General features: G+C 40.5%; 1 protein-coding gene across 1 annotated transcript in view; it reads left to right on the top strand.

Annotated features, from left to right (window-relative positions):
• Positions 1–15,386, top strand: part of kitlga (kit ligand a) — a 31,522-nt gene extending 16,136 nt beyond the window's left edge. Inside the window, exons 2-10 of the mRNA XM_080474738.1 lie at positions 4,734–4,844; positions 5,571–5,627; positions 5,934–6,086; positions 6,188–6,374; positions 10,126–10,179; positions 10,855–10,952; positions 11,157–11,266; positions 12,136–12,200; positions 13,408–15,386. Of these exons, the coding sequence (XP_080330864.1) occupies positions 4,734–4,844; positions 5,571–5,627; positions 5,934–6,086; positions 6,188–6,374; positions 10,126–10,179; positions 10,855–10,952; positions 11,157–11,266; positions 12,136–12,166 (801 nt within the window). The 3' untranslated portion in view covers positions 12,167–12,200; positions 13,408–15,386. The remainder of the gene's footprint in view (positions 1–4,733; positions 4,845–5,570; positions 5,628–5,933; positions 6,087–6,187; positions 6,375–10,125; positions 10,180–10,854; positions 10,953–11,156; positions 11,267–12,135; positions 12,201–13,407) is intronic.
• Positions 15,387–18,694: the final 3,308 nt, after the last annotated feature.

Below are 18,694 nucleotides of genomic sequence, written 5' to 3'. Positions count from 1 at the left end.
ATTATCACATTATAGTGTCTTAGTCAATTGTTTATCATTCTGAACACTTCCAGAGCGTTATGAGGTGTGCTTTTTGGATGCCCTCGCCGGAAAACTTCTCAAAATAGTTCCGTTGTTCTCTTTGAGCGGGGCTCAGTGGGAGCTGCCGTGTAGTCCGATCTGCCCCGCCGTCGTAATTGAATAAGTGATTTTCGGCTTCCAAAATCCCAACCGCCCCCACTGAAAGTAGGTTTGTTTTTGTTCTGTTTTGTTTTTTTCTGCTCCAGAAAAGCCACTTCATAACTTGCCAGCACTGAAAACTAATATTGCTGAAGGAGCTGCAAAGGTTTAGATCTCACCAACACCCCGCCTCGTTTCATGGGCGATAAAGCTGTCTCATAAAGAAGGAATCGCTGTCATTTGTACGCCAAAATGCTGTGTTTACCCTGCTGGATTTGCCTCCCGCATACGCGAACGCTGCAAGGATAAAACGCGGATTTCAAATGAGAACATAACGACCATCTTTGTTTAACCGGTCCCAACAGCTTTGCCTCCAGCACTTGAAGCGCCACGGTTAGCAGACACAAGTTGCATGCCGCTTTGATTTGATGAGCAGATAAATGCCTGGCGCGACACGGCAGCTCCGCTTCGGGAGTGGCGGCGCTGAACCTCAGACTCGAGCCGCAAGGCTTTCCACTTGCGGCGGCGTTTGAAGACGGCAGGTGACTGCGCGGGGACTCCGTCCAAACAACTTTGACGTTGGTTTATCACATGGATTTTTCCTCACTGATGTAGTACTGTTTTGTTTTTCCAACAGCTGGCCCCTGGAGGGAACCGCTTGATTTGCTGCCTGGGATTTGTTTGACGTGCTCCTTTTTAAACAGACGACACACAAAAATAAAACCAGCCAGCGTGAGTCCAGTTCCCCGTTCTGGTGTTGAGCTGCAAACTCAAAGAGGAATCTCAGACTGTAAATTGAAAATTTAATGGAGAAAAATGGAAAATGGAGAAATAAACACAAGGTCCTTTTGTTTGCAAACGTGTTGACGCCTCGTAACAAACTTAATAGAAGTCAGCATTACCCCGGTTCCCTCCACACAAAAATAATAGGAAGAAAATTAAAAAAAAAAAAAGTTTGTGATCAACATTTCCAGCCCGTAATCGCTCCCATATTTCTTGTAATCAACACGAATTTTACCAAATTCTAAATTGTATATTTTTTACTGTATTATATTGGCTCATGCTAACCATAAGATAAACACAAATCAACAATTTATCAACAAAACTCTTGAAATGTGCACAGAATGAACGTTACTTCCAGGTTTTGAGATCATCTTTTGTTTGGCACCAAACACCTTCACAGCCGTCTTCAGTTTATGTTTTTAAAAGCTTAAACTCACGAGGAAAGTAAGAATCTCACCTTCTGGGAGGTGTGCCATATTTACAGGTTTTGTCTCATAACTTATTTTGTTTTTTTGAAGTTTGAAGGTCAAATTCCATTTGAGAAATCCCCAGATTCAGTTCTTGTTTCATTCATTGTCCTTTATTTCAAGAAAAATGGTAAAACGAGCAGGATAAGAAAAATGTTGATTTACAGATTTCACACGTTTGTGACATTTCTCCTGCTCTGACGTTTTGGTATTAATAACTCGCGTCCAAATTGAATTACATTCATCTGCCCTTTACGCGGCACTTTTCCCGTCGGGGGTTTTTCCTGCTGTTGATGGATCATTGTTCCTCTCTCTTCCTGTTGTGGCTCAGTCTGACAAACCTTTTCAGACAGGAGGAACGTGGGCGGTGGGGTCTGCCTTCAGGATGGTGGACTTTGTGGATCTGAATCACTGCCGTTCTGGCGGAGGAAACTTGAATGGTATCAACGCGAATGCATGCAACCGTGACTGAGAACAGTCACTTGTTTGAAAAGAGAAAGCATGGTCTTTAAATCCTTTGCTTAAGTAAACTTATTATTCACAATCCTGTTTTACTGGTTGAAGTATCCAAAGCTTAGGCATGGCTCATCTCACTGCAATCTCTTTATCCCTCATCGCTGTCAAACACTTGAAAGCGTTTGGGCTTGGCTCTGGCTGCTACTAATCTTCAATAAGAAAAGTTGTCGATTTATTTCACAAACAATGGTCGGTCCGGAGCAGAGAAGAGTTCTAAACTAAACGAAAGACGGCTGTCGGCTCATCAGGAAGGCAATCCTGGTGAATAACGTTTACATGAAGCACGAGCGCTTCAAAACATCTTGAGTATTTACCTCTTCACGACACCTCCTATTTCTTTTCCCACTGTTCTGCACGTATGTTCTCCCGCTCTGTTTTCCTGCTTTGCTCTTACAACTTACACGCGTTATCAATATTGATACCAAGAAAATATTTCCTAAATTGCCTTCACAGTGCCGTGAGTGGAGCAAAGAGGTGCTTTTAAAACTTAATATGTGGTTGCAAATAATATACACTGGGAGCTCTGTTAAGCTACACTTGAACGCTTTTGAGAAATATCAGGTAACCATGTGATAACAATAGTACTTGCGATAAATACAAACTCTAGCGCAGAGGCTGGTGATGCCTTTGTGCCTTGCAATTTGCCCATTTGTTCTTCCGAGTAACATTGTGGTTTTGTCGATCTTGAAAAAAATATTTTTTTTCACGTATTTATGCAAAATAATCGCAGCTATTCCAACTTTTTCGTAATTTCAAATTCTATCGTTTTGAATTTCAAGAGCATGAGTGCACAGTGCGTGCAAACATAAACCCAGTCACCATGTTAGACTTCATCACCTTGTTGGTCACGATTAAAATTTTGTAAGCTTATTGGCCTTAGGTCGGCATATTTTTCCTCCGTTGCTCAGCATGCTTTTTACCCATTACCATGACAGTGGCGGCCCCGGTGAGTGTTTGGCCCTCTCAGACGTGGCATTTAGCACCTGCAGGTTTGTGAATTGTGAAATGTTCAGGGCTGCAAGAAGTAGTGCACTCTTGTGTAGTTAAGAAAGCCTTGTCTTAATGGAGCTTTGGCTCCGATACCAAGGCAGATACCTTGTAGAATTACCGTGAATCTCCTCTTCCGTTTTCATTGCTGAATGGATCCATCATTAAAGGATTTATCTGGTATTAATACATTTGAACCGGGATTCAAGGCTGCTTTTCAGAATAACGTTGTTGGAATCAACTGATTTTGACTGTTTTCGTACAATTCTGTATGGTGGTGTTTTTAAGCTTGACTCTTAAGAATTGTCACAAAAAGTTTTCAACAGATTATGGAAAAAATAAGTCACCTAATAACTACTTTCACCAAGCACTACTGTTTACACGGAGTCCTATGGGCTCCTGTTGTGACATATTTAGTATCCTGAATCTCCTGTTTAATTAAATTGGATGTTGAATCCAGTATGAGTTACGATAGTTGACATTCTTGGATGACTTCAGTGTATTTTGCGACATCAGCCTTCAACCTAAAAAAAAAAAAAAAAAAAAAAAATCACTTCCAAAGTCTTCCAGCACTTGGCTAAAAAAAAAAAACAACTTATCCTACCAATCAAAACAGAGGGAAAGTTGCTTTTGTGTCAGTTTGGAGCAACTTTTGTCATTGAATGAAAGGAGCTTCTGTTCAGTACGACACTGACCAGTTGGAGACTTGTAATCATTTGACCAGAGGGATTACAACACCCATGTTTAACAAGTCACTTTTTTTCTTTTAAAGTGTCCCGTTTACATCCTTTTTTTTTCTTTTTTTTTTTTTTTTTTACCCAGTGACTTGAACAAGATTTTGAAATGACCTTCAGATTAAAAACCGCCAACAACATGGTGGAAACTTTGGTTTTCCTGCTTTGAACATGTGTGACGCGACCACTTATTGGTTGCACTTCGTTTGTCAATTAACTGCCTGAAAAAAAGTCGTATAGCGCTATTTCGAATGGCGAATTTTGAATTGTATGGATCATGACTGGAAGAATTTGATGGTTCACTCTTTGTGCATCTGGGAAGTCTTGCTGTGGCAGAGAGGTGCTGCAAGGCCTTCTGTAAAACCAGTCTGTTCTTTGCCGCCGTCTAGAGCTGTATACCGAGCATCGTGCGGACTGTAAATGTGTTCCCTCACCGGGGGGGGAGTTTTCCCAACAGCGATTACTTTTTGGACTTGCGCTTGTCACAAAGCAGCATCCTGGTTTCCGATTCACAAGGGGCAGTTTAGAGGAGGCTTTAAATGACGACTCGTTGCATCAAGGCAACCGAACAACAACTTTCATGTCAAGTCAGCTATTGTTGACGTTTTATCAGTGGATGTTAAGATGGTTAACACAGGCAGATGCACACAAAGATGGCATCGATTCCTTTCGCCTTGATTTTTTTATTTTATTTTTTTTACGCTCATGGAGACTTGAAAACTAAATCAAACATTCTAACTTTTCTAAGTTGCAGTCTTGTAAATAATCTTCAGCCTACTCTTCAATGCTGTTGTTGTTTTCTTGAGTCTTCTCTGACATCTAAAACCATTTCAACCATTTTTTTTTTGTTGGGCTTTGACGATACGTTCTGTGAAAACAGAATCCCAATCTTGACGTATCCTTTCACGAAGTTGACGTACTGGTTGACATAAGAGTTTCACAATTGTTCCAGTCGGCGTGAGCGCATCATCACCAGACAGGTGTCACACAGCTTTAGTTGTTCTAAAAACTGTCAATTTGTTTAACTGATGCACTGATAAGTTTTTTTCAGGACTAACTGTGAAATTGTTTCTTTTCTCTTTCACAGAGTTGGTTACACGTCTGTGTCCATTTCCTGCTGTGGATCATACTTACGATAAGTTCATATTCAGCAAAAGTCAGCCCGGTGACGGATGACATCTCAAAACTATTTACTTTGGTAAGCACAACACTGCAATGTCATTTCAGTTGAAAGTATTAACTTCATTTCATTTCAGAGGGCATTCTGTGTGAACCGGACTACAGTTGACCCATGATATTCAATTTATTTTAATTGTATAGAACTAAATACATCTTTTCTAGGCACTTGAACAGAGAAAAGCCAACAATTCCACATGAGCGAGGAGACGGTGGAAAGAAAAAAACCTCCCTATCAATATGAAAAAAAAACAACCTGCAGAACCCGAATGGGTTTTCCGCTCTTCCTGTTGGGGTTGGGCTTGGGCTTGGATAAAAGGAGAGAAACGGACAGATTGTAACCAGGGATTCAAAATGGTTGCATCTCAGCATTATCCAAAGTCCAGATTTAAATAATGACATAGAAATGGAGACATGTGAAATATTTAAACCGAGAAACTAATTTGGAATTTGACATCAGTGATGCATTTTGTGGTACCAATAAACTGTAGACTCAACGCTGGATTCCAATCTTGTAATGTGTTTTGTGAGTATGTATATATATATATATATATATATATATATATATGGAAAGATCCCTGTATTTCATGTTCAAAGCACACCTTTAAAACATTAATCCCATTGAGGCTTGTTGGATGAACTTGTGATTTACTGGCATCACATAATGCCGAATACATGTATTCTATATTGGTACTCGTTCACTGATTCATGCTCGGAGCAATGATGCTATGTTTTTGTCTCGTTACAGAAACATAATATTCCCAAAGATTACAAAATTCCAGTGCACTACGTTCCAAAAGAAGAGGTAAGAGAATGGGGTGATTGCTGGGAGATAATGAATACAAATGGCCAAATCCATGTAGAATTTAAACTCTGAAGGCTGACCTTTTTATCAGTTGCATCTTTACAGAAAAATAATTGTGGATTTTTGCTGCTGTGTCATGTGTTTAATTCAGTAAACTGTGAAGGTATCTATTCAACTTTGATAGCTCTCAGAAGATAGGATATCCATCTTGCTGACACCGTAGCTAATAGGATTAGCACTGAGAATACATAACAGGATGTGATTATTATTTGTGACATTTTTTTTTTCTATCTCTCTTTTCCTTAGGGCGGGATGTGTTGGGTGAAATTAAATGTCTTCTCCTTGGAGTCGAGTTTACATGATTTAGCGCATAAGTTTGGAAACATCTCATCCAACAGAAATGACATTAGTGTAATCATCGTAATACTCCAAGACCTGCGGTTCAAACTGGGTCATGTGGTAAGCTCACGCTGTTGCTGAAAAGAGACTTCAATTTTGATGTGAATGTGAATTTTAGTTTCACAGCTTTGTTTTGTTTTTTTGTTGGTTCGTTTCCGCAGGATCTGCTCATGTACGAATTCGAGTGCCACTACAGGGAAGAGCGGTGGCAGACCGAGAGATATTTTGACTTTCTCGAAGAATACCTTTTAGCTGCAAAGAATGAAGGAGACTCATACGACTGTCATCCTCCTCCCTGTCCCGTCACACCGCACGATGTATCAGACGCATCAGACGCATATACAGAAGGTGAATATTTCCCGTCTGTAGACATGAATGTGGCGGCTGAGGCTTAGTTGTTAAAGCGGGCTGTTTGTAGGTTCAACGCCCCAATTCACCCTAACCCAAGGGAATGTTGAGCACCTTGCATGTTGGCTGTGTCCATTGGTTTGCCAGACCAAGAGTTTAAGGGGTTAATACTCAGTCAAGACCAATACCAGAGCATTCCGAGACAAGTCCGAATCCTTATTTAGTAAAATTTTTGGCAAAAGAAGTAAATTCCGTTTTGAATCCCGAGATTTATTGATTTCACTTTGATTTTCACATCATTATTTTCGTCATGAATGAATCAGATGTACCACACGACTAGAGGTGGGAACTATTTCTTTAGGGGTATTGGATTATTTCCGTGACAAATCTTTCTTAAAGGGGTCTTATCATGCAGTTTTTCAACACTTTCACATGGTCTCGTTGGTCCAAAAACGTTATATTCAAAGTTTATTGCCCCCAAATCCAGCTCTTCCTTGATTTTCAACCATTTGAATATTGGAACATAGGAGCTGCATTTAGAATCTGCTGTGTCTGTGTGAGCTGGACTGGCTCTGCCCACACATGCCCTTCTTGTGATGAGGAGGAAGTACTTCCTCTCGTGGTGCCATGTGCCAGAGTAGAGCTGCCTAATTGTGGGAGGGTCAATGGGAGGGACTACCTGGATTGGGATTGGCGAAACCCCCGATGACTCTTTATAGTGTTTGATTTCTGATTGGCTCATTGGAGCAACACAGATTTTAAAAATTGAAACAAGCCAGGGAGAGAGAGGACAGACTTTCTTCACTTCTGGTTCGTCATTCCAGGTATGGGGAACATTATTACTGTTGGAAAACCGTAAGAAAGTGAATTTTGACCCCTTTAAATTCTGCCACACACAATCTTATAAGATGTTGGTAGTGTAAGATTTATGGTTCAGAACACGGTGAGAGGATTTTTTTCAAATGCATAAGCGTACATAATTATCATTATGTAAACAATTAGGAAATGTCATCTAAGCAATATCATAACTACAACAGGCACTCGGTAGAGCGCATACCGTCACTTAAGCCACATTTGTCAACATGGGAACCAATGGATTTTAAAAGGTTTATTAATACACCACCCCTTCCATCATTTGTCATGGTTGTTTAAATCGGTTCATGTTGTCACTGTTTTACCTTTGAACTAGTGATGACCGGAAAAATAATGATACCCAATAAATGGATATTTTGACAAGTTCCAGGGCAGTTCCTTGGAAAACAAAATTGCATGCATGCTTTGCAAAGCTGAATCAAACTACTGCCGATGTAATTCATCAGTAATGTGAAAAATCCCCGCAGTTTAGGAGAGGAGGGTCTTTGTCCACAGAAGACTTAGAATGAACCCAATTTCTGTGCATTGAAATATTGTTTATGTTAGTTACAAATGTGCAAACTGTAAGATTAATTTCCCCTCAGCATGAGGACCACCCCACACTTTGGGAAACGCTGGTCGAAGGTCAAAATTGCTTTGATTTCACGGTCGTCTTTAGTTTTTTTGTTTTTTTAAAATTTTAAATAACCACAGGGGAAGTCTGTCTGGACTAACATAAGCGTACTGCTGCTGTGGGTAGACATTTTTGTTACAAATGATACTCATATCAGTCCAAAACCCAAACACACTGGGTTCAAAATCGTAATCAAACGGATCTGTGTTGTTTCACCACCATGTGCTTTTGGGAAACTTTATTTCTCCTTATAAAAATACATTTTTCTTTCATTTGCTAACAACTGCATCTAATGCTTTATGAATAGGTTAAAGTGTGAAGCTGTGGATGATTGCAGCGTGTTTGTAGCTGCTGCCAAAGTGGGCGCATGAGATTGTTTCTGCTGCCAACAGATTTAACTGTTTAAAAAAAAAAAAAGTCAATTAATTTAAACATCCACACTTACTGTTGGTTTAAATTATTTCAAGATGTTTGATGAACTTATTCTGAATCTGTTCATGGTGTTCTTTTTTTTCTCAAAACAGCCCATGTAGCTGGAATAAAAAATAAGACACAGCTGTGACGTGTGTTGTGTTGCGTGCTATAAACCAAAGCACACGGCAGTAAAATGACGAGACTGGCCCAAGATCTAACAGTCACTTTGGCTTTCTCTGGACCGAGCTGATGTTTTTGAGGCTTTCTTGGATCCATTAGGATGAAAAATGAATGTAACGTTAACTAGATGTGAAATTACATGTGAGTACATGGACATTTGTATGGACAGACGACAAAGTTGGTAGTTTCATAGTTGAGTCACCCAAAATGGTCGTCCCAAGTCCCCGGAGAATATGGGCGGTGGGCCATGTCACTCTGGATGCCGCAATTGTTGTTATTGATGGTCTGCTCTGCCCATGAGAAGAAAATCTTTTTTACTACGGCCACGGTGCGCATTTCTAATAAGTTGCTTTTTCCCGAGGCTCCGACCATCACTGTCCCGTAAACAGACGCCCAAAACGCAACTAAAGCTTTCTTTCTTTGTTGCCATAGAAACGGCCCCTAAGTATTTTTCTGTGTGGCGGACAATGAGCTGCATGAAAAAGAATTAAAAGCAGGACTTCAATAGCTGCTCCAACTCGGTATCTCCACACATTCTCTTACAAACCGGGCCTCTCAATGTCTGAATTTCAAAGGCAACAACTTGGTGTATGAACAAGTTACTGTTGACACTCTTGCCAGGGTCAAAGTTTAAATCAGTAATCGCTCCTACATCACACAGGCTCTGTTTCGCATCAGAAAATCCTGTAAATCACTTCAGTGTAATCAGGTTCTCTAAGGTCAGGCCAAAATTAAGGATCACCCATGCTTCTGTCAGTAGATGCTGCGGTCACTGGGCCACATGTTCTCTCATATATATATATATATATATATATATATATATAATGTATGTATGTATATATTTTGTGAGGTTTCGTTCCGTAATCTTCACACCGCAGTAGGTGCAGCAATACCATGCAACTGCTACATGCGAATAAACGCACATGTTCTTGAAATATTCAGAGTCATAATAACATTGATGTGGAATGTTTGAACTCCTCAACAAACTTGCCACTTGCAGGATACCGCGAAAGGCGATGGGCTTTTATGGTTTTGGTTTTAAAGCAGCTCTTTAAGCGTTTTATTAGAGTGCGCGTTAGCAGCAGCCGACGATGTAGTTTTCTGAAGCCAAACCAGCAGCATTCCAGTCACAAGCTGGCCTCTGGTAGTAAAGCAGCCGCCACCCCCTCTGGTAGCCGTTGTGAATGGGCTCTATTCGGGGCAGATCTCCTGTGGCCGCTTGGAGAAGCTTTTAATCTGGTGACCATTATGTCTTCACAAGAACTATGCGAGATAAAACCCCCAAACGCTCTCAGTGCTTCGGCGGCCCATTGAGAGGCGGCTGAGTCACAGCGACCGGGGAGAAGAGATGTCCCAAGGTAACGCATGTGAAAGGGTTGGGGGGGGGGGGGGGGGGGGGGGGGGGCGAAACCTGATTGTGTACGTGTTGATTACAGAGCAATCTTCCAATCTTCCCAAGCGCTCGGCTTTTCTTTGCCAGAGTGGTGGGATCAGGTCTTTTTTTTTTTTTTTTCTGTCTCTTTTGTTTGTGCGTGTTGTTTGAGTGCATTCTAGCATCGGTGACTTTTTAGCACCTGACAATGACGTGTTCTCATCATCAGATCGTGACTGTCTTTCCCTTTTCTGCACTGTCTAACTCCACAACCTTTGTTTGTCCTCCGTCACCCTCAGCGCCGCCCACTCCCAGCAGTGACGACCCAGAGTGTCCAACTGGCTGCACACCACGTAAGTTTGCCTGTTTTGAAGCCTTTTAGGAAAACAAACAAACAAAATAAGGTCTTGCCTGCCGAACCAGCCCAGCTGCAATGTCAAACGGGCAACTTTCTGCTGTCCGTTGATTAATGGCGATCTGCAGGGTAAATTCCACCGCTCATCTTTTATCACAGGAGGCTGTTGGATGTAGTTTGGCCTTTTATGTACCTCTTTAAACCCTCACAAAGATTTGAATCTTGGAAATTTATAAGCTTGTTTCCGTCTTTTCTCCATTCAGAAAAGAAAAATACCGTTGGCAGTCACACTTGTGTATTTCTCTTGATGATAATTATAATAAATGATTATTTCATTGATCTAACGATGGACCGTCACTAAACAGAATAATCGTGCATAACATGTAAATGTAAAATTTTGTATTGTTTTCATAAGCACATATATATCAGAAAAATACATTTCCTATAAAGTTAAAAACAAAACGAATGAGCAATGAAGTTAGTTTATTTATGGAGCGCCTTTGACAGATAAAGATCAGATACTGCTTAGATTATAAATTCATTGCTGCTTTGAAGTCTGAATCATATCAAAGAAATGGAAAACTCATAAAAAAAATAAAAAAAAAGTATGACTGGAGGGACGTTTTCTTAGCATGTTGCATTGTGGCATTAATGTGTCTATAAATGGTTCCAGGTAAAGAACTGAGACTCCTGCCTGAGGTGGTGGAGCGAAGCCTAATCTCCTTACTCTTCATTCCACTGCTAGCCCTGGCATTCCTGCTCGTGTGGAAGGTGAGCTGACCTCCAACCTTTTGATGGGCGTATAACTCGCCCAGATGCCCCACTGATACGACTCTCTCTGGCAGGGCTCTCTTTATTGGCTTCCCTTCCCTTTGAATTTACAACTGCCGGCAGTGGCTTTTATACATGCGCTGGGATTGTTTCGTTGGACTGCGCTGACCTGATATGATCATGTGTGCTGTTTGTCCAACCCAGGTCAGATCACGGAGGAACGGGGAGGACCTTGAAGAGAGTCCCGGAGAAAGTGGAGTCTTCACAGGAACAGAAGGGACTGCACCTCCACTAGATGCTGAGATATCAGAAAAGTAGGCTGCTTTTCTCTGATTCTACAAGGGGGAAAAAAAAAAAAAGTTGTTGTTTGTACATGTTGCAATGTCTTTCTCAGAAGACATTGCAACATTGCGTCTGAGAAGGGACACAGAAGAAACTAAAATCACAAGTAGTTGGTTAAACTTGGGGAAACACTTTCGAATGATGAATATGGTGCTTAAACTTTTAGTAGGAGTAGCGATCAGACAGTGGCGTTTTGGGAATTGCGAGATCTGTTTTTGAACCTGGCAACGTGTGCGGGATCAAATGACTGCACAGCTACTTCCCATTCATTTTCTCCTCACTTTCCCTCAACCCTGCGCTGCAAAATTGCTGTTTTCACGCAAACGTGACCTGGGCAACCAGAGGTCCATGCTGACTTGGTATAAAAACCAAAGTTCCTGGAAAGGTTTCAATCTCCGCCGGAATAGAAACTTCTGACTCATCCAAAGCTTAGAGTTGCTTATACCCCGTGTGTAGCAAGCAAAATATCGGGGCATAGAAGTGTGGTTGGTCCTGACTGACAAAGAGAAGTTAAGCTAAAAAGGACAAGGCCATCGGCAATGCCCAGGTTAAGCATTCTTTACAGATCAACCTGAACTCGTTTGCAAGATATTCATTTCAAATGAAAAAAAGTGATCCATCATCCATAGTAGCAGCAAGCAAAAAAACAAACAATTATCTGCATGGTGGGATTGTTCAAATACTTTGAATTTGACTTTGACACTAAGTAAACCTATCTGACTGGTTGTAGAATGTGTGGCGGGCTCTTAAAAAAATTGTTTCTGCAGGTGTGGTTTGTTATTTAATAGAATAATGAGGTCTAATATGTTTTTGTTTTTTTTGTGTGTGTGTCCCATTACAGAAACATGCTGAATGTCATTGAAGCGGTGTAATGCTTGTACCTGTCGATGTTCTTCAGTGTATTTGGTAAGATGTGTTAAATGCAACACCATTGCTGGGGATGTTGGGTATACAACAGTCGCATGTACTGCCTGAAGGGCTGCGGTAATCTGCAAATTATTTAAAACCCAGGTATCCCGTCCAATTATTCTGCTTTTACAGGCGGGTTCGGGTCACCACATTTACACACACTAAGGGGAGAACATTAGAAACACCTTTACATGGGATACAATCCAGCTGAACAATGCTGCAAACCGTAACCTCAAAACATCCTGGAACTCATTCACTTCACTGTTTGTGGACATATTTAGCAATCTAACAGTCAGAATACCAATTCCGAGTCCCTGTAAGGACTTTGACGAACTTACATCACATTTCAAATAATCAGGGCAGGTTTGTCGAGCAAATATGAACGTGACAGCTTGAGGTCAGACAGGAAGTCAAGACAGCTTCACAGAATAAAGGCAATGAAATACTATAGACAGATAACACAGTAATTGAAGACAAATGTTTTTTTTTCTGAGAGAACCTTGAAACTTCTGTGCTACCAGCACCTCGATAGGACCAGAGCACTGATTCACACGAAGCTGACTATGGGGCAACAAAACATCAGGTGCATTAACAATCATTTTAAAACACATACACCACAGCAGAAAAAATAAGGTCTCCTTGCATGTGACTTGACAATTCTTCTTTCTCATCAGTTGAATTCTGTTATTCGGTCTGTTCTTCCATCTCTAAGGTGCTGAATTTTGATGTCACGTGTTATTTGTAATTCAGTGCTTAATAACCTTTAGATTAAAACGTTCAAGTGTTTCTTTGTTTTGTCGGGAGTACACATGATAAAAACGCAACCAAAAAGATTTCCACAGAAAAGTACTGCAATCTCAACATAGAGCCAATTTTAATGAAGCCTTCCGGTGCAGTGAAATGTCACCAAAAGCTTCTCCGGTCACTGTTGCATTATGGGTGTTTTTTTAGAAACTCACCCTGACAGCATGGCTTTTAGGCTAATGCTAGTTGGCTAACTTTAACGGCGGCATCGCTGATGTCTCAGTGTTGTGTTGTGTCCGCCACTCTGTCCAAAAATTCGAAGAAAACATAGATTTTTCTTCAACAAATTTCTTAGATTTGCTCGGTGGTTTGCTGGACAGGCCTGGAGCCGTTTTTTTTTAGTGTGACATCCCCGGTCTAAACTCTCTCCTTTTGATTTCTCGCTCTCTCTCTTTCCCAGGACTCTACCCCTCTCTTCTGCTGGTGTCCAAAGGTGGAAAACAAACACAAAGCTGAATTCCTGACGTGAGGTGAACGGCCTGCTTTCGACAGCTCTCCAGATTCATGACGGCATGGTGACAAATTGCCAAGACCGTGATTCTTCTGGCTGAATCGTGCCAGATAACGTGTGGACAAGCTTGCCTTTCTTATAAGCTGTATTAACCCCATGATTTTGGAAGAAAGGAAAAAGGATTTGGAGAAGTTAGTTGATAGATGCCACCCTCTATTCCCTCTTTAACTGTCCTCTTTTGGATTTTCCGCTCCCCCAACCATAATCATCAATCGAAACCTGCTGCGCTGTCAACGACGTGAGGAAAACTTCGCCTCTCTCGAGTCTGCCTGCATTCATTTCGGGGTTTCCCGTTTGTCTTTCAAGAACAGAGAATGACTGATGCTGGTTATCTTCCTTGTATGAACTGAGGCGTGAATTACTACCTCCGGTGACCCTCATGCTTACCACATCCTCAACGAGCCCCGCAGCCTCCCTCCAGCGCAGGATTCCCAAAAGAATAACAAACGCTGAACTTCCAAGGTGTATTTGCGTCGTCTTGTTTGTTCCCATACCCACAGGAGGGTGTGATGTGTTTATTTATTTGGCAGCGGCGGCCAGTTGCCACTGCCCACACAAACTGAGATGTTTCAAGCAGTCATTTATGAGCACCTTTTACTAATGGGTCACATTTAAAGAACGATCTGTATACTAATGCATAAACTCTCCAAAGCATATTCCTGAACAAGTGAAAACTTCCTTGTAGGTTATTATTGTTGATATTTACAATACGACGTGGGTGATGTAGAATGGGTGAAGTGCTCACATGGAGACAAAAATGTGCTGCTTTGACTAACTTTCCTGTAGAATATTGAAATCCGTGATGACATTCTCCCAACAAGCATCAGGGGTGACTACTGTGGGTCCAGAATGACTTTGTTTGTGTTATTCTTTTTATTTTATTAGGTGAATATAGGTGTCAGGTACATAAATTTAAAAAAGAAAAAAAAGGGCCTCCCTGAGAAAAACGTTAGTCGGACAATGCCTTTTTTTTTCTTTTCTTTTTTTATTCGTCTCAGCTTTATGCTCGCGGGGCCCAAACTGTTACATTGGAGATTTTTGTTGGCCAAGAATTAAAAATAATTACAAAATCTGAAGCTGTTAAAGGGATAATAAAATTGCATGATTCAGTTTTTCAAGTATACGCCGTCCTATAACTTTTGATTGTTTGTTTCAGGCCGTTCTTCCGTTGATTCAATCGAAGCCACCCAGCTTAGACCGTGTTCACTCCTGATGTCTAATCACTTCTCCCTGACTTTGCCTTTTTTCCAGTATTAAGGGTTTTCTGGTGTAATAAAGTCCAATTGTAGACAACCTAATGACAGCTAGCACATTCACAAATGCTGGAGGATCACATTTGTATTCAGGCAACAGATGTTAGTCAGTTTCACAGCCCCAAAAAGTTAAAGATCCTTTTATTTTGCCTTAAAGTTGGGCCATAACACTCAGAGGAAAAACATAATGGCCTGTGGGGGAAAAAAAAGTTAAAAAGCTTTGACTTTTTTTTTTGGTTTAGTTTTTTTTTACCAAGCTGCATAAAGAATGGGACAGCTTGTGAATTGACCGTCAGTTTGAGGTTGGGGATTTCACATGTGGTGAAGCTAAAAGCAGTTGAGGCTCTCTCTAAGTTTTTCTGGTCCCTACCTGCACTCTTTGCCTAATTCTCTTCCAGATCTGATGAGCACGGAGCTCGAGGTGCTCTCAGTAATATCCGATCTTACTGGAGGCACATGGAGAAAGCCAGTTTCAGTTTAGAAATGTATATCGCGTCATGAAAAAGCCTTAACAAGGCGGTTTCTCCCTTCGAATCGTACAAAGAGTACAACCCCAGTTCGTCAGTTGTGTTTTGTAAAATGTGGAATAAAAACAGACTGTAATGATGTGCAAATTGCCCAAAATCTTAATTTATTTGAAAAGCGCATGGACAACACACCCAAATGTTGAAAGTGAGAAATGTTTGCAAGCCAATTTAACAAAGTTTGGACGGGGGCATGTTCATTATAGTGTTGCAGTAATAAAACTTCCAAATGTGTTTAGGAGCTGAAAATGAAGTATCCTGGATGTTGGGTAGCTGCTTCCTTTTGCTTCTGGTTTGTTTTTGTCAGGTTTTCACAGTCTGACTACAAACATGCGATTGCAAAGCCGACGGGCAGCATACGTTGATACATACAGTGTTCTCCACCCTGCTGGATTGTACACAAATGTACTAATCACATGTGCCAGGTACACCAAAAACCAACAACCCGGATGGTCCCTCTCCTCTGTCGCTTTGCATCCATTATTTGTAACAGATGTTTGTTCATTTCCAGCATTGGTGAGACTTCGCATGCAGGTCTATGAGATGATCTATTATTGTGTTCTTAAGCCATACACAATCTTAATGCTTCAAAAAAGGCATGTTCATAGCACTATAATAGACAACTTAAACAAGGGTTTATTAGTGGTGGATAAAATGTATCAAAAGACAGTCTTATTCATTTAATATAAGTAGGAGGTTTTCTACCTCCTACTTAAGTAATTAAATCTATTCAGTGTCCATTTTGGGTGGAGCCAATCCCTGCTCACTATGCAAAAGCTGCCAATCATGCCTACGGTTTATTACTTAAATGATTATTCTAAAAAGAAGTTTAATCATTTTGGGGATTTTGTAAATACAATTTACATCAAGCAAAGATTGCTCATACCCCTATAATTATATTGCAGTACTTTAAATGTACACAGAACACTCAGTTCACTTACTGATTATTGGATATTGTAATATGGTATACATCATTCAGAAATGAGTTTCCATGGAGGTTTAAGAGAATGATGAACTTATTATATCCACCACCTCTAATCGAATCTTCTTATAATGTTATTTGTTGAAAATCATTATTATTCCTAGCTTGTTTTATGAATTTAGTAATATCTTGGGAAGTTGCTTGCACAGCTTTATACATAGCTCTTCAAACCGATGTTACCGAAGCTGGCCTGCCTCTTATTTCTATAAATGGGTTCTTGTTGGCATATCTGAGTCACACTCGCTTCATTTGTAGAAGCGGTGTTGGAACTGCATTCGACAATTGTTTATTCAAGTGTTAATGCACCCGTGCACTGATTTCTACGACACACGATGTTCATACTGCCCAAGGAAGTTTTTGACCTTCCATAAATGTCACCCAATCCCCAGCTTCTTTTGTCTTTTGTTTTTTTCCGTTGCTGTTGTTTTTTTAAGACAGATTTTATTTAACTTTATTTTAAGCTGTTGCACTAATGGGGCGAACACATTTTCACAGTGATGAAAAGGTTATACCACTCTGAAATATACCATTTTGGCAAAATACTGTACAGGTTTTACAATGTTTCATTGCCCCTGTCCCAACTTTTTTAGAATATCGCATTAGCAAATTTTCTTGGTCTACATTTGATATACTGTCTTGGTACCACCTTTAGGTAAGTCTAGATCGTAATAGATTTTCACATCATTGCATTCTGTCTCTTACAGTTCTTTCACAAAACTTCTTGGATTCGAGGCATCAACGTGATTACTAATGTTAATAGAGATGGGGCACGCTGGCTGTGACCCTGCCTACCAAGCAACCAGCTGACAATAACAGAAATTGGCAGGACACAAACATCTGTTTATCTAGTTGGAGTATTCCTTTCATATCTGTGGTCTTACATTGTACTTTGCCCATGTATTTTTTTTTTTTTTTATTGTGCCTTGTTTGATTAGTGTGACTGAGTCAAGTGTCTGTGTTTCTGTGTGGTAGAGAGCGGAGTGATGATTGCCAGGTATATTCTATTCTTGTATATCCAAAATATACAATACAACGTCCATTTCCTTTTTAGATAACCCCCCCCCCCCCCAAAAAAAGAAAAACTATGGCTGTTCATTTGGCTTGACCTGTGCCCAGTTATGACTCACAATCTAATTTTCTGGTAAAGTTGTACATGTTGGTATCTCAAAACGACAATGGCAAACTGGTGTGGTTGTGCGATTTTTGTCCACATTTCACATTTACGTATATGCTTTAGGAAACACTTCAACCCGGTAACTGCTTGTTTCCTCTGTACTTGGGATTCTATGTGGGGATGTTTTCTCACAGAAGACACCAGTATATTGTGCAAAACTGAAACTGTGTTTGATGAAAAACTTTTTTTTAAAAAACAAAAGAAAAAAACTACATTGGTGTTCATATAGCTCAGATCAACAGTACCGTTCAGCATCAAGGGTTGGGAGTCCTCGGTGAGGTGAAGTATGGTTTGTTGTGTTGAACTGCGTCATAATTTCACGGATTTCAAAAAATGCATTTTTCAAAGAATATCGGTATTGCAGACGTAGTCCTTGGCCACTGCACTTTTCTGACAGGGAAGAGTTTGTGTTGTAATGAAGTTCCGATAATAGTTTTAAGGTTTTGGTTAATTTTCATGATTCAAAGATGCATTTTCGAACGACAATGGCGTGTACACAATCGATAGCAGTTTGGACCTGAGACTCTCTCTCTTCTAGATCGTGCTTCTCTACATGACAACTATTATATGCAGTGCCCAGTATTCCGACGACGGCAAAAGGCTAGTGTAGCCGCACAAACTAACAAACAAGGTATAACTATGTCAAAAGTTTGCTTTTTATACATAGTCTATGAATATATTGAGCTGCAACAGGTCTAAGCTGTGAACAAAACCTAGAAAACAAAATGAATAGATTACATGGTCTCCCATTTTCCTGTCCGTGTGAGAGCCTCAAATAGCTGCAGGAGACGACGTGAGCAGTTTCATGCATTGGTCAAAAGAATGACTACCCTTAATTACTGTTCCTGAGTGGGTTATGTGTAGTCTGAGTGAGCGAGCAGTCCTGAACAGTGTGGTCTAATCCATCCCGCTTTAGTGGGCGCATCGAATGGCTCTAGGCAGGAAATACGTTTGGGTGCCAAAAACACAAATGTAATTATTGCCCAGTTGGTATTCTGGGCGAAAACTCTACTGTATTCTGTATTTTTGTATAAATTTAAACAAACGTATATAAAATATGAATAAAGTACATGTATCCAACTGTTACTGGTTGCTTCTGTGCATTATTGGGATCTTTTTGCCGGAGGGGGTTTTCCCTCAAATGGAGCCTGTGATTCACACTTGATATATGTTCAGTTTGCTTTAGGTAAACTATTTTGGCAACTTGGCAATGAACATGCTGGTAGACCATGATTTGCTTTAA

Source organism: Lipophrys pholis, assembly GCF_963383615.2.
Source record: "Lipophrys pholis genome assembly, chromosome: 11".
NCBI lineage: Eukaryota > Metazoa > Chordata > Actinopteri > Blenniiformes > Blenniidae > Lipophrys > Lipophrys pholis.
The sequence above is the reverse complement of the archived record's forward strand: the minus strand, read 5'-3'. Positions and strand labels throughout refer to the sequence as shown.